This window comes from Leishmania infantum, chromosome 27 (genome assembly GCF_000002875.2).
Source record: "Leishmania infantum JPCM5 genome chromosome 27".
Lineage (NCBI taxonomy): Eukaryota > Euglenozoa > Kinetoplastea > Trypanosomatida > Trypanosomatidae > Leishmania > Leishmania infantum.
In genome coordinates, this window is record NC_009411.2 from 283,682 (window position 1) to 299,111 (window position 15,430).

Genomic DNA, 15,430 nt, shown 5'->3' on the forward strand with positions numbered 1-15,430 from the left:
AGACGCCGCAGGCACCGCTCATTCAAAAGGGGCAGCCCTATTGTTTTCTTCCGGGGGTGATAACGAACTCCGGGACGCTATCAAAGGACGGCAGCGTCGAATCAGCGGTAAGGAAGAAACAGAAACTCAAGTCTTTTCCACAGCTTCGTTTTTTTTTCTTTTGTTGTTTGTAGTTTGCATCTGGCGCTCAGTGCTACATACGTCTTTCTGTCTTCTTTTTCATTGTCTTATTTTTCTTTTTGTTTCTCTTGTGCTCGTGTCTACCCTTCAGAGAACACAAGACAGGTGGAGCATCACTCAGACAGATTACATCAAGCGAAAAAAAAAAACAGAACAACAACATAAAAACATTCAGACGGGACATACGGCAGAAGGAACTATATCGAGGACATCCGGGAGGATACCGCACGAGACGAGCCAAAAGGAGGAACTATCTGGTTGAGCAAAGAAAGGACGGCACGTTGACACACCGCGGTATTTTCCGTGGGCACTTACGCAAACGTGATTTCTTCGCGGTTGTGTGTGTGCGTGTGTGTGCCTTGATTGCAACGTGTATCCCTTTACACCCCCTCCCTCCCCTCCTCCTTCCTGTACTCATCCCATCCACTTCCCTCCCCTTGACCGTCATTCTCTTTTTTTCCCCGTTTTTTGACTTGTTTTACTGTTTACTGAGTCTCTCCCTCTCTGTGTTTCACTTGACCCCTCCTCCTTCCCCCTTTCCCTACTCGCAAAAACACCAAAAAATCAAAAACAATCACCACTATCACTACCACTACCAACACCACCCTTCCCACTTGTCTCTCTTTCTCTTTTCCGTTGTTGGGCTGCCTTCATTTTTTTCTTTCGTTTTGCCAGCTCTCTCTCTGTCGGTCCGTCCGTCTGTCTGTCTGTGTGCGTGTGTGTGTGCTGGTCTCGATCTCTCTCGATTCCATCAGTCCGCCGTCTCTCCCTCTCTCTGCATTTTGGTTCCCTGTCCCTGTCTGCTTGCGTAGCCGCATTTAGCTCAGCTTCTCGACAGATTGCAGGTGTCTCTCTTTTTTTTTTTCAAATCATCGCCTCACATTTTTCTTTCGTTTGCTTCGCCCTCTCTCGCCTTTTTCCGGTGGTCGGAACGTTGCGTTTTCCATCTTTCTTCTTGGTTTACGGGTGTGTGCGTGTCTGCGTGTGTTCGTTCTCCACTCTCTCTTTTCTCTGGAGGGCATCTCTCTCTGTCTGTCTCTGTGTGTGTCTCTGTGAGTGGGCGTGTGTGTGCCCGCAGCGAAAAAAAAAAACAGACCACATTTAGAAAACTAAAGAAAGAAACACTCTTTTTGTTTTCGCTTCGTCTTCCCGCTCTCACTCACTCACTCCGTCTCACGTACTCCGTCTGTCTCGCTTTCTTTTGTTGTTCTCGTTGTGGTTCGATTCTAATAGCCTCTCTTACCTTTGTTTTCCACTTGTTCTTTCTGTTTTTTCTGTGCTGCTTCCCCTGTGTTTGTTTGTTTGTAGCTCCCTCCCCTTCCTTTCTGTCCTGCCACTCTATATCTCCTCGTGATTTGGCGTGTTCCGGCCTTTCGAGTCTGTGTGCGTTGATTCCCAGCGCACGCTTTCGCAGTACTCCCCTCCTCTTGTTTTTTTTTTACTGTGTTGTGTGTGCCCGTTTTTTTTTTTCGTTTCTGTCGGTTTGGCATCTATATAATTTATTCGGTAGTCGTTCTCGTTTTTCACGAGAGGTGTCGCCGCCGTGACTACATCCGCCCCACTGACGCAGCTCCCTCCCCCTCCTTGTTTCTCTCTCGTTCTTTGCCACCCACCTTTTGTGTGTACGTGTGTTTGCGCTTTTTTCTTTCCGTTTTTATTGTGGTTTTTGCATCTCCCTCCCTCTCTTCTTTTCTCTCAGGGTAACGGTGTTACTCTTTCTTTTCGCTTGTGTGTGTGTGTGAGTATTTTGTGTTATGCCCTCTTTCGCTTTTTTAACTCTTAGCCATCACTGCCATCGCTGTTCCTCACTTCCTCTCGCCCTCTCAGTTCCTCTTGCACGCGATTTACACAATCGTAGAGTTTCCCTTTTTTTTCCTTCCTCGCTTCTGCGGCCCGGCCCCTTCTGCTGAGCGCCTTCGCTCCCTTATAGCGTCGCAACCTAGCGCGCCGACCGCTCTGCAGCACCGTCGAGCTCGTTGAGGTGGTAGTCATTTTTTATTTCTCTCGTTCTTTCAGAAGGTGTCCCTGCACTCTTCGCCTTGTTTGACTGGCGCAGACGCATAACACGAGGAGCGCGTCTAGTTGCATCTTCAGCACACGCTCTACTAGCTTGTCTCGTGCACTTGCTTGCTCATCGACTCCCGCATAACTGGACTCCCTGTATATCGCTCTCTTTATTTTCCCTTGAGGTGCTTTTCTTTTATGCTGACAGTGCGTTTCTTGTTTGCGGTTTTTAAGCTAATCTAGCTGGTTTCCTTTTTCTTCTTGTCTTCGTTCTTTGTACAGCTCGCGCTCTCGACCATCCACTGCCTTTTTTCTGCTTCCGATTGCGCCCTCCCTCCCCCCACCCGTCCACCACCCTCTCTATCTAACCTGCCGGTACCTTTTGGTTTATTCCATTTCGTGTCAGTAGCGGCGTAGCTACCATCATGCAGAACAGCAACAGCAGTTATCCCTTGCAGAAGCCGTACCGCGGCCGAGGCATTACAGATGGCCCCAGCATGGGCACGCCGCATTCAACCTACTCGCAGCAGAAACCTCCCACGTCCCCGCTCGTGTTTGCAGCGCCGGGTAGCGGAACGCCCCCGCAGCAGCAGGATCCCCTCTCCGCTTCGCTGTACTCTGAGCCGCTGCCGATGAACTATAAAGCGCCGCTGGGGCGTCACAACAGCCGCACCCTCATTGAGGTAGAGGATAGTCCTATCAAAGTCACTTGCCTCACCAAGGGTGGTACCCGCTCGCCGTACATGACGCCGATGCCGAGCGACATGGCCCCCGATGCGGACCGCAGCGGCCGGCACAATCCCTACACCTTCAGCTACTCCGGTAGCTCCAGTCCCATACAGGTGTCCACGCCGACACACTCGCCACAGGCCAGCGCGTTCGACAGCAGTGCTGCCGCGTCCCGCAGGATGCAGCGCAGCGGCCCGTACGGCTGCACGGAGCCGCCGCTGGCGGATGCCCGCCTCGTACAAGGTCACAGCGTGCGCCTCGACACCACGTTCGCGCTGCCGCCCGAGGTGGTACATCGCGCCTTGAAAGATCGCTGTCGCTACATCCAGTTCCCTGCCAATCTTCCCGTCTTCCCTAAGGCTGGCACACTCGGCCCCAACGCGAACAACGGCAACAACTCGAGCTCGAATGGTAGCACTGGCAGCGGCGGCTCTGGCGAGAGCAGTCTTCCGATTGCCCTTTTCATTGGCCAAGTGCGATTCGAGACGACGGCCGCGGAGCTTCTGTGGCTTGTGCATCGCACCTGCGGGGCCTGCGCGAGCCACCTCGAGAGCCGTGGTGCGGGGTGCTATCTTCTGTACTGCAAGAGCGAGGCCGACCTGACGCTGGTTCGCAGCCTGCACAAGCGCATTCTCTTCGACATTGGTGGCGTATGGCTCGCCCGTACAGCAGACGAGGTGGACGCGATGTGTGAGTACATCGCGCTTGACGCACCGCTTCTCTCCAAGAAGGCTCGCCTGCCGCGCGATTCAATGGTGGTCGAGGAGCTAAAGGCGGATGCTATCAACAGCGGAGGTCGTCGAGGGCACGAAAAGCGAGCCATGAGCGACCATAGCATCTCTGGAAACCGGAGGGGTGGTGGCCGCGGCGCCAGTGCACAAGGCTCTGGTGTCGACGACATGTCGCAGACGGCGAGCGGTGATGCCCGTCAGCAGCCCATGCAGCAGCAGCAGCAGCGGCGGCGGGATCAAGAGGGACTCCCAACGTATGAGGAGTCAGCTCCACCATACCCTGGATACCCACCCCAGTCCTTCGGAGAATGCCCTCTCTACAAGTAAGCCGTTCGATGCACCTGCAGGACAGGAGATCCACGTCGAGAATCGAGAGCTCACGGGCTCCATCTCGCTTCGCCTGGGCGAAACCTCTCAACCCATGGCTGGCTCAACTTGCACTCCCTTCTTTGTTGCGACGGTCTGGGAGCGTCCAGTACACTGCCCGAGCTCCCACTGACGCATACACGGCTGTAAAGCGTCTCCTTCTCCTGAGCGTCCGTGTCTGTACTTGTCTCTGTGATGTGTGCAGGTCTTTGTATCTTTCTGTCTGGTCGCGCGCCAATACGGGCCGAATCATCCCCCCCCCCGCGATGTTCACTCCGTGTTGGCTGTCCCTCTCTCCTTTTTCTTTTTTTTTGGGGTGGGGGGGGGGCTTTTTTCTGTCGCCAATGCCTGTTCCGCCCACCGAGCCACCGGACAAACTTGATCGTCCTTCTGTCCGCCTTCTCCTCTCTCTGCATGTCGTTGCCCGCGTCTTTTTTCGAATTGTGGTTTTGCACCGTGCACTCTCTCCGCCAGCTTGTTCGCTTCTTGAGGGAGCGAGCGACAGCGCGAAAAAAGGTCCTGGCCGTGTGCATTTTTATGTGTGTTTCTACCAGTGTAGGTCATAGTTGTGGTCAGGCGCATAACAGACGCGCTTCAACTGCCGAAACCGTCCCTTCATCCCAGATCCTTTCCTTCGTGGCGTCTTTTTTTTACCCTGTTCTTTTTTTCGTCGAGAGCAGGAGCTGCAGGGGAACGACAAAATATGCACGCATGCACACACGCGCTCGAAGAATGCAGAACTTGCAAAAATGGCGAAGGGGAAAAAGCTTCCCGGCGCATCGGTGAGCCGTCGAGAGCGCTAGAAAGCGGTAAAGGCAGCAAACGAGACAAGCGCAGGGCCCAGCCAAAGGTGATGCAATGGTGGCTCGGTGCAAGAGGGATGCTGGTGCCCTCTCGGCTGTGGCGGCTCTTTGGCTGTGAAACACGCGCAGACGGCGAGGAGGGCGGATGCGAAACAAACAAAAAAGGCACACACACACAATGCGAGACCCTCGGCGGATGCAGAGGCAGAGCGGAAGCTATTCCGTGATGCGAATGCTGGTGCCGCATGGCGTGTGTAAATTCACATGCGGCTGCTCCTCTGTGCTTGTGCGGTGGGCCGTTTGTGCAACACGTTTTTTTTCGTTTGGATGTTTCTGATTTGCGTTTTACTCTCGCCTTCCTCCGCTTTATAAAGAGAGAAGAAAAAAAAGAAGAACATGTATCACTACTCCACAACGCAGATGTGACGGACGGTAGTGACGTCCACACGTACGCACAAGGATAGCAGTCACCTTTTCTTTTCTCTTGCCGCCGTTCAGCGACCAGTGCGAGATCGAGAGCGTGGGTGCGAGATGAGACGAGAGACGAGAGGCGGAAGCGCGCAGGGGAGCATGGGTGTCTATCTATCTATATATATATATACATCTAAGTGTACAATCTTCTACGAAAAAAGAAAACACACACACGCACAAAGACACACGTGCGCGGCCCACCCTGCACTTTCCCCTATTTGCTCGTTTCTTACATGTTTCTCCCCCTTCCTCTTCTTTTAAATCTCCTTTTGGCGTCTTTCGTTTCCTCGGTTTGCTTCCTTCTCCTCTTCGGCCATGGCGTTGTTCGTGTTGTTGTCATTTTACGCACACCAGCTCGTTATGCAAGAATGTAAGGGCGGTGCCTCTCTCTTTTTTCTTGTGCTCTCTGCGCAGTTCACGGGTGAGTTTGTGTGTGTGTGTGTGTGTGCTCTTCGCGGTCTCGGAAAGCCACTGCTGAGATGCGTTTGCGACGCCCTGCTGAGATGTGGAACAGGCACACCAACATGGGCGCCGCCATGCATACATACATACATACGTACACACACCCAGACACAAACCGTAGAGGCGCCTACGGATATCGATTCGCATGGCGTGGCGGCCATTCACGCACATACTTTGTTTGTGACCTCCTCTTCCTCATTTGTCATTTCGGTTTGTTGGCGTTTTGCACGTTAATGGTTGTGAAATGGAGCTCCTGCTCTAGTTCCTCCCTCTTATTCGGATTGGGTGCGATTTGACCGTATGTTTACCCCGTATTGGCGACTATGAGTGAATGTGTGCGTGTATGTAGGCATGTATTATATATATATATATATATGCACGTCTGTGTGTATGTGTTTGAGTGTGAGTGCAAGTGCAGACGAAACAGAAAGTGGCGTGATGCGTTTGTTCTTGTTGGCTACACCTTTGTCGGCTGTATCCTGCCTTCTCCCTCACTTAAGCCTTTTCGTACAGCTTTCATGGATTTCTTTCCATCTTGTTGCCCCGCCCGCCCCACCTGTTCTTTGCCTCTCTCGTCGTCCGTCGCTTATTCGCTACGCTTAACACACACAAAAACACGCGTTTTCTCTTCCTCTGCCTTTTTTTTCGCTTTCTATTTTTTTCGTTTTTAATGTTTTGTGCTGCGTCTTTTTTCAGCTGTTTCTCTAACACACTCTCCTCTCTCCGTGTTTCCTACAAAAACTCACACGCACGCTCGAACACACGCACACGCACGCAGGTACGTGCATGCATGTAGCCTCTCTTGATTAAGAACGAAGAAAAAAAAACGTAGACTAATATGCCACAGTCGTGGTTCCGTGTAGACACATAAAGAATGAAAAGAGCATAGGGCAGAGTTTTTGGTATGACGATTCGCACGACCTTGGTGTCGTGGGCGCCCTTTAGAGCCGGTAATGGGGGCAAGCGTTTATCGGATTCTGCTGAGGTGAGCGGAAGGAGCGGGCGTAAACCCCAGTCTTGCTAGCTCTACCTCCTCGCGTGCGTGTGTCGGTGCATGCGCTCACCGAGCGAGCAACACGGCGGGTGAGACTCTACCATCACCACCACTCTCCCTCCCTCACGCCAATTCATTCATCGCCATCCGCTCCCTGGTGCGCTCACGCTGGCTGTGACGCACCCCCGCTCCCGCTCACCGAGCTCACGCTTTCGCTCCGCGCCGTCTTCTCTTTGTGTGCCTTCACTTTACCGACGTACACGCAAAAGCGCCAGACGCGCGCGCGTGCGCTCATGCTGATATGCCGATGTAGAGAGAACAGAGGAGCATAGCCTGCAGGTCTCCTGCAATAGCCTTCATCTGCGCCCGGGCTCGGCCTATGCATGACGTTCGCTTTGCACGCTTTTCGCCGCAGTTCCTGATCCGCTGGCTGCATCTCGCCTTTACCCCCCCCCCTCCCCACGCTCACCCTGTCTTCCTCCGTACGTCTGTTTCTTTGGCGTTGCATGCTCGATGCCTCAACTTGGCGACGCGTTCTGGCAAACTCAGCAGGCTCACATGGTGCACTTTTTCCGTCCACCCTTATCCTTGTGTGTGTCTTCTCGTCGTTCCGCAGAAGACCACGTACGAATGCGTCCATGAGGCTACGGAACCCATGCGGCGTAAAAGGGATAGCAGCCGATGCACTCGTCGACCTTGTCCAGGGCTGCTACCCGTCCGCCACTGTCCTGTTCACCTCGGTGGCGAGTAGTGCTGCCACTGCGGATAACAGTGAGGTCCGCATATCCAGCTCGTTTGACGCATGGCAGGCAAAGCTGCACACACGCCGAGCTTGGAGGCAAGGTCTGACAGTAGAGACCCCTGGATTTCAGCGCATCTTGGCACGCCGCCACATCGTTCCTGCCACTTCGGCGGAGGCTGGAGCGTCATCATGGTGGGCTCTACTGTACGCTGCCGACGCTACAAACAGCCCACCTGTTGCCCTTCCTCAACAGCCATCGAAGTCATTGCCGCCGTCTGACATCGCACACCCCATCCTCTGCTGCCCAGACGCCATCGTGTACATTGGCGGCGTCGAGGTGCGGGATGTGACGCAAGTGGTGGCGCCAATGCTTGTAAACGCGGTGACCAGAGTTGAAGCGCCGCGCAGCACCGTCGGCGCGGCGTCCGCCACACACCGGGCAGAGCGACAGGCACCCAGCTACTGCCGGCGAAGCGTTGACTGGCCTACTATATGGGCAGATAAGCGGTGCGCTATGCGCGGAGCAGACTTGCTGGAGCTTTCGCTCGCCGTGCCGAGCGGCGTAGACCACCGCCATGCGGATATTCGTGAACGCATGTTAGTCTCCATTGCCAACCCTGATGTCACCTTGGCAGATCTGCAGCGTCAGCGACACGCCGAACGTCGCGGGCCGCTTCGAACGTCCTTTGGTTTTTCGCTTCCCTGCATTCGAGCCGCCCTGCCAGCTGCGGTGATACGTGCCGTTCGCGTGCTGCGCCGGTGGCAACAAGACGTAGTGCACTGCATTCCGAGCACGAGTGCCTTCTGGGTTTCCTCGGTCGGCCACCTGCTGGAGACTAGCGTCGGCGATGCAGCCTCTCCACTGACGCAGCGGGCGGAAGCATGTACGCGGCAGGAACAGGAGTTGGGGATGTCGGAGACGCAGGTGCGCCACCTTTTCGCCATCGTGCAACCCGACAGCGATCAAACAAAAATCCGAGTGCCGCCTCCCGGGGAGGCAACGAAGCTGCTCACGTTTCTCCTCACTTCCACTGTCCTACAGCTGGCGTGTACGTCGCCGTTGGAAGCGTGGAATGGCATAAACTACTTCCTCCCGGCAGAGCGGTTTGATGGCACCACAGATGCCGAGGTGCTGCTCCGCACCATGCGCGGCGGCGCGGGGACACACCTAACCTTTCCCATCTTCTCTACCCTCTACGGCGCATCGTGCGGTGAAGAACAGGGCCCTTTGAGCCAGTCCTCCTCATAGCCTTGCCTGTGTCACCGGTTCTGATATTCTTGACTGAGAAAGGCGGAACAGAGAAAGTCGTCTGCTCTGTGCGCCTTGTATGTTTTGTCATGTCGCTCGTGTACTCGCCCTCCCCCCCCCGCCCCGATCACCACCGCCAGGGCCTGCTGTCTTCACCGTCGTCCACACTCCACGTCACAATCGAAAGGGAACGCAAGTGAAGCAAGGAGCGCAGAACTGCGCGTTGTGTGTCTGCATCTGTGCTGGTATCTTTTACGACGTTTCCCTTCCTTGCTCGCTCTCACACGTTGCGGATTCCGACCTCTTTGAACACAGGAATGCTGCAGGACACCTACACGCACATGGGCATGCCTTTTTTTTTTTCGACCTTCAGCGACGTGTTGGACAATGCCGCGAGTCGTCGTTTCAGCCCTGTGCGTTAGTCACCTATTCCAGCATTGATCCTGGCATTTTCCTTTGTCACTTTCTTGAACGCTCGCACGCCTTTCTTTTTTTCGCATGCAGCTCTTCGCAGTATCTCTGGCGTTGAGGCGACACCCCGCAGTGCGTGATGTCGCAGGGCCCAGTGCTCGCACTCACACTGTGTGTGTGGGGGGGAGGGTGGCGAGTCAAGCAGTTCCCCCCACCCCCCACCCCCACTCTCCCCCATTCCATGTGAATGCTAAAACACCTCTCGTGGTGATAAGGTCAAGCACCTACGTCGTGGGTAGGTCGACGCGATGTATTGCTGCTGATGCCGACGGTTATGTCGTGGATTGGAGTTGCGTCAGGCGACCTGCGACAAGGGACACATTTGCGCCATCTACGTGATGGGCAGAATGACCGCGTGACTCGAGTGCATCTTACCTGGCTATCACACGGCTTCCTGGCAGAGGAAGGCTAAGCAGCCACCCCGAGAGAGATGCGCGAGTTGGGTACCTGTACATGATGGAGGAGTGGCTGTGAGGCAATCTACAGAGCGGGTGGGTGGACAGAGTACGAGCCAGGGGACCGTGCTCTCAGAGGACTGCGTCGGCGCAGTGCTCTAGCCCGCGTCTGCCGCTGCTTCGCGCCACGCGATGGACCTGTGACAAACAGGGTGGGGGTGGATCCAGTGGAGTGTTGAACTCATGTTGTATGATTGAAAGTGGACGCGTTGAAAGGGAAAAAAATCGAACGTACCTTATGATTGCGAGTCACCTCACCGTGGTATCTCAGGGCCCGGTACCACACTCTTTGAGGGGAAGCAAAGCCGTCTGCATCCGGCCCTCGGGTATTGGTTGCGGACTCTAGGTGTTGGCGGGGAGGTCTGGGCTGGCGCTGTGCGGAGGAGACTCGCGGCCATGATGGCCCTGCTGGTACCAGCCCACTACGGATGACGATGGGGAATCCGCAACAGTGTATAGAAGCCAAAAGCAAGCATCAGGCGAACGGACGCGTTGAAAACGAAAGCCTTCGCCCCTTGTTTCCGGCACGGCGCCTTCCCATCACGCACAGCTGCCCACCTCTTCTCCACTCGCGTGTGTTGCGTAAGTCGAGGGACGCACAAACGGCAGCGTGTTCATCACCCCTCTCCCCCTCTGGCTTTTTTGGCACTGCGAGACACACGTCCACCACCACAGCTGGAGCAAGAGCGGGTGCCGGCTAAACACATACAAAGAAGGTTTAAGTCGGCAGCGCACAAGCCCGGCAAGCCCCCTCCTCCGCCGTCCCCTGTCGCAAGTCCACTCACTCTTTCGTTTCTTTCCGATACGGTAGCCACGATGGAGTACCAGATTATCTCGAGCAAGGGTGACAAGTTCGCGCTTTGCATCGACGACGACATGACGGTTGGGGATGTCAAAGGTGTCGCTGCGGCGATGCTGGATGCCCCCGATGACGTCGTCATGACGGTCTCGCTCAACGGCAAGCTCCTTAAAGATGATGCGGAGACCTGGGGAGAGCTGCGCAGACGCCTCTTCCGAAGCCACCAGCCCCATCCCATGCAGCGCAAGCTCTTCTGCAACGTGACGGATCGCCCAGTGGTGGAGTCCCAGAGCGCCGAGATGCTGCGCATGCTGCCGTCCAAGGAGGAAAAAAAGCTTGAACAGGAGAAAGAGCGCGAGAAGGTGGCCGCGATGGACTCTATGGTAGACACACTCGCCGACAACCCTGCCTTTCTTGAGGGCATGCTGAGTATGAACCCCATGATCAAAAGGATGCAGAAAAAATCACCCGAGGTGGCGCGTATGCTGAAGGATCCGGACACGTTGCGCATGCTCCTGAAGTCCTCCGTTGACCCGCAGCGGCGGCGGGAGATGGAGCGCAACGCAGAGCTGCAGCTTGCTCACATCGCCGCCTTGCCCGGAGGCCAGCAGATGATCAATCATTACATGGATCAGCTCACCGAGGACGAGGAGGAAACCGACGCACAACGGCAGCTCCGCATTGGCAGGTCGACAGCCGAGGTGAGCGACGAGATCGCCCACCCGGACCCAACCAAAGAGGCAAACAACGACCCTTTGCCGAACCCGTGGGCAACGCCGGCCGCGACGGCGTCGGGGGCTGCGTCCCAAACAGGTGGTGCCTTTCCATTCGGCGACGCCGAGGGTTTCCCTTTTTTCAGCCCCTTCGGCTTTCCTCCCGCAGCCGCCTCCTCTCCTAATGGCGCTGCTACCGACCCCGTGGCATCCTCGTTTGTGGGTGGATCTGCGGCCGCGTCGTCGAGCGGCCCGGATCAGGAGGTCATGAACTCCATGATACAAATGATGATGCAATCCATGATGACGCCCCCCTCGGCACCGACAACTGCCACTACCGATGCGCAGTCGCCTTCGACTGCGGCAGCACCGGTGCCTGCATCCCCCTCCGTGTTGTCCGAGGAAACGGTGCAGCGTGGTCTGTCGGCCCTGCGTGAGATGGGGTTTGAGGACGAGGCCCTATGCCGTGAGGCGCTGACGGCCTGCGGTGGCGACGCAGAGGCTGCTGTGGACTACATTGCTGAACATCAGGAGGAGTAGCAGCTTCCTGATTTCCTTTGCTTTTTGCTTTTTCGAGGGTAAGGAAGAAGACGAGTACAGGCAGCGCCTCTCCCGTTTTTTCGAAGTTGCTGGCGTTGCTGCGGACAAGGTGGTGCTTCACTTGCCGGCATCAATCCAGGAGCGATCGCCGCACTGCACAGTAATAATACTCTCACAGATACGCCCAAAGGCTGCGACTGCCTTGCAGCTCTCGCGCTGGGTGCGAGGCAGTGAAGCTGGTTCCAGGCCTGCCACGAGGACAACTGCATGAATTGCGAACCTGGCCACCGGTTTCCGATGCCACGCCGACGTCTCGCGAGAACCGCGCTGCACGATGCGACACGCTGGCACACGGGGGCTCCTTGACGGCAGCGGTTCCACACCAGAAGAACGAGGACGCTGAGCTCACCAGACGGCCGGAGACCGTGCTCGCCCAGCTCCGCACGGGCGCCTGTCCGCACTTCGGATTCCGCCAACGGTGGGTGGCCGGCAGTGACAGCATGGAGCTCACATGGTGTGGTGCCTTCTACTCCGCTAGAATTGCGGTACCTCCGCCCCTGCCAGGGCCCTCGTCCTCGCCCTCGAGCGGGTCCGCGGACACGGGTCGCGAGGATCAAGACATGCAGCCCACCCGAGCCCGTCTGTCGCCGGTCGTGCAGCACGCGTCCGAAGAAGGGACGAGAAAGCACAGTAGCGAGCCCGTTCGACGCGCAGCCCTTGATTGGACGGCAGGACGCTTCGTCCTACACGACGGAGGTTGAGCCGTGGCGCAGCAGGGGTAGGTGAGCTGTGGCTGCACGCGCATATCAGTCGACTTGCTCGTGGGCGAATCGCCACGCGTTGAGAACGAGAATCGCATGTTGGTGCTTGTGGCGCTGTCGCGGCTCGAGGCGCGCCTCAAGCTGTTTTTCTTTTTTTTGCTGTTTTTAGGGGCCGTGGCGGATTCGTGACCGTATAGCGGGGAAAACCGAAATTATGATTGAAGCGCTGCTGGCGGAGCATCGGGTTTGTCGGTGCGGTGTCCGTTCGTTCCAATAATGGAAAGCCGGGTTGTGTATGCGTTTTTTTTTGTTTTCCCTGTTTGGGTGGAACTGAGGCGTGCCCGTATCAAATTCCCCTCCTGCTTGATGTGCGTCGGCAAAGGGGCATGCCTTCTGCCTATGCTGCTGTGCGTGTTGGCCTGTCTTGTGCATGCGTGTGCTTCGCGCGTGCCTCTGTGCTGCTGTGATGGAACCCCCCCCCCTCCCCGTTCTCGTGGCGGGAAGGGGGTTGGGCGGTGCAGCGGTCTTATCTCGACTCCGTATGGTCTCCGCTAACGTGTGTTCCATTTGTTCTTTTTTTTTCGCATTTTTTCCTCTCTATGTGTGCTGGTGATCGAGAGAGAAAACAGGGCTCACGCGCGTTCCACGGGCACACGAACAAGCGCGCATACATCCGCGGCTGTTGGCCCACGCTATCGTCAAGGACGTGAAGGGCAAAAAAAAAGCTAAACAGCGATGCGCTTTGCGGTCTCGTGCGTGGCGGGTGTCGTGGGAGCGTGGGTGTGGCGGCGGTCTTCGGGCCAGGATGCGGAGTGCTACCGCGGCATTCAAAACGCGCTCACATTCCACAATCCAGACCGCAAAGGGCGGGTCTTCAGCCAACGCTATGAACCGTACCAGCTGGGTGAGATCATCCCTATCACCGCAGACGTAGCCCTCTTCCGCTTCCTGTTACATCATAGCGAGGATGAGTTTAACCTGAGGCCCTGCTCGACACTGCAGGCGTGCTACAAGTACGGCGTGCAGCCGAAGGACCAGTGCCAACGCTTCTACACGCCCGTGACGGCAAACCACACAGCGGGCTATTTCGACCTAATCGTAAAACGCAAGAAGGATGGTCTTATGACAAATCACCTGTTCGGCATGCATGTCGGTGATACGCTGCTCTTCCGTAGTGTCGCCTTCAAAATCCAATACCGCCCGAACCGATGGAAACACGTGGGCATGATCGGCGGCGGCACCGGCTTCACTCCATTTCTGCAGATCATCCGACACGCCTTGACGGAGCCAGTGGATAGCAAGGAGGCGGACAGGACGAAACTGTCCTTCCTGTTCTGCAACCGCACCGAGCGGCACATCCTCCTCGGTGGCGTCTTCGATGACCTTGCGAGGCGCTACCCGCACCGCTTCCGCATGTTCTACACGATCGATCTGGCCGTTGACAAGGGCAAGTGGTTAGAGCAGGAAAACCACTTTTTGGGATACGTAACAACCGACATGATCCGCCGCAGCATGCCGGCGCCGGAGGAGAAGAACAAGATCATCATGCTATGCGGACCAGACCCGCTGCTGTCGCACGTGGCCGGCACACCGATGTCAACGATGTCCTCCATGTCGGGTAGCCTGAACATCCAGCCCATGGCAACCGACATCAACAATCTCGTCAGCCTCGGTGGCCTTTTGAAAGAGCTCGGCTACGATAACACAGACGTGTATCGCTTCTAGAGGGGCGCGCAAGTGGTACCGTCACGGCGAACGTTGCGCGGGTGCAACATGCGTTTGTGCCTCCTCAGCGGCTACGTTGTCTGTTCACATCCGCGCTTGTGTGCGCTCACGGGAAATTCAACGGAAAGCCACGCACTCCTGCATGCGCGCGCATCACACTTGCACACGTTGTCCCTGATGGGATCGTCGTGCAGGCGGGCGGCTAGAGGGAGCCCATATGTCGCATCTTTCTCCCCGCGAAAACGATTGCCTATCGCCCTTGTCGTTGCACGCTCCTTCTGCTGCTACCGCGTAGACGACGCGAAAGAAACGCGGAGAGCACGACGACTGGCCAGCGTCGCGCCATGCAATTAGGTGACTGGGAAGGAGGTGGGGAGGGGGCTGATGCGCAGGGTCGACGAGCGCTCTCGCGCGTCACAGCACGCAACTCCTTGAAAGCCCTGCCTTTGCCTGTCGCCCTCATCTGGGCTTCATGAATACACTGCCGCAGCTGTGCAGTGTTACAGGTAAACGCCTAAGAGGATGGAGAGAGGTGCCGCACCTCGCTGCTCTGCGCTGCCCTCCCCTCTTCCGCAGCCAGTCAGTGAGATCACTTCCTCAGTGCGCTGAAAAAAAAGGCGAAGAGGTATGCATGGATGACGTGCCCCCGCATGGTCGAATGGACACCCCAGATCGTGTACGCCGCGTTGGCGTCCCCCTCGCACACATGCCGGACTGGCCCCTACATTGTTGTGATGCGAATATGCTCGCATCTCATCTGCGCATCTGCTGGTCATCCTGAATAAAGACGCCTTCGTTTTGAGGCTCGCTGAGTTTGATGAGGACTAGATGCCCTTCAATCAGGGCGGCATCACGGAGGTCTCTTTAAGGGCCCCCCTATAGGGAAGCCCCGACGTGTCGCGTTGCCGCACCCCAACGCAGTCATTATGCAATTCTTGCGAAGCCACGGAAATCGCCCCGGCGCGTGCATTAAGCAGCTCGCAGAGGGGAGCACAGGACGTACCTACCGGTGCCCCCTCCATGGATTTTCGGCCCGGGGAGGAAGAAAAGACGAGCGAAGAGAGCCGCCACCTTGTCTTGGAACGAGCTGAAGGTGATCGGGGAGTCCCCAGCCCCACATCGCCCTCCACGAGCCCCGGACTCGAGCTCCAGCACACCGAAGACAACGTGAGGATTCTCATCAGCGTTTCCTCGGCGGCGTACAAGACGCTGGCCAGTGGCGTCGGGTCCGTTTG

The 15,430-nt window shown here is 56.5% G+C and overlaps 4 protein-coding genes across 4 annotated transcripts; all 4 read left to right on the plus strand.

The window, feature by feature from the left end:
* Nucleotides 1-2,609: 2,609 nt before the first annotated feature.
* On the plus strand, nucleotides 2,610-3,971 carry LINJ_27_0550 (conserved hypothetical protein; the record flags this gene model as incomplete). The annotated part of the gene is made up of 1 exon (XM_003392594.1): nucleotides 2,610-3,971. One exon carries the CDS (start codon nucleotides 2,610-2,612, stop codon nucleotides 3,969-3,971), a length of 1,362 nt encoding a protein of 453 aa, XP_003392642.1.
* A 3,275-nt stretch (nucleotides 3,972-7,246) lies between these two features.
* LINJ_27_0560 (conserved hypothetical protein) lies at nucleotides 7,247-8,731 on the plus strand (the record flags this gene model as incomplete). The annotated part of the gene is made up of 1 exon (XM_003392595.1): nucleotides 7,247-8,731. One exon carries the CDS (start codon nucleotides 7,247-7,249, stop codon nucleotides 8,729-8,731), a length of 1,485 nt encoding a protein of 494 aa, XP_003392643.1.
* Nucleotides 8,732-10,473: 1,742 nt separating this feature from the next.
* LINJ_27_0570 (conserved hypothetical protein) lies at nucleotides 10,474-11,709 on the plus strand (the record flags this gene model as incomplete). The annotated part of the gene is made up of 1 exon (XM_003392596.1): nucleotides 10,474-11,709. The coding sequence occupies one exon, from the start codon at nucleotides 10,474-10,476 to the stop codon at nucleotides 11,707-11,709; it is 1,236 nt and encodes a 411-aa protein (XP_003392644.1).
* A 1,496-nt stretch (nucleotides 11,710-13,205) lies between these two features.
* On the plus strand, nucleotides 13,206-14,195 carry LINJ_27_0580 (putative reductase; the record flags this gene model as incomplete). Its single annotated transcript, XM_003392597.1, has 1 exon — nucleotides 13,206-14,195. One exon carries the CDS (start codon nucleotides 13,206-13,208, stop codon nucleotides 14,193-14,195), a length of 990 nt encoding a protein of 329 aa, XP_003392645.1.
* Between the last annotated feature and the right edge of the window lie 1,235 nt (nucleotides 14,196-15,430).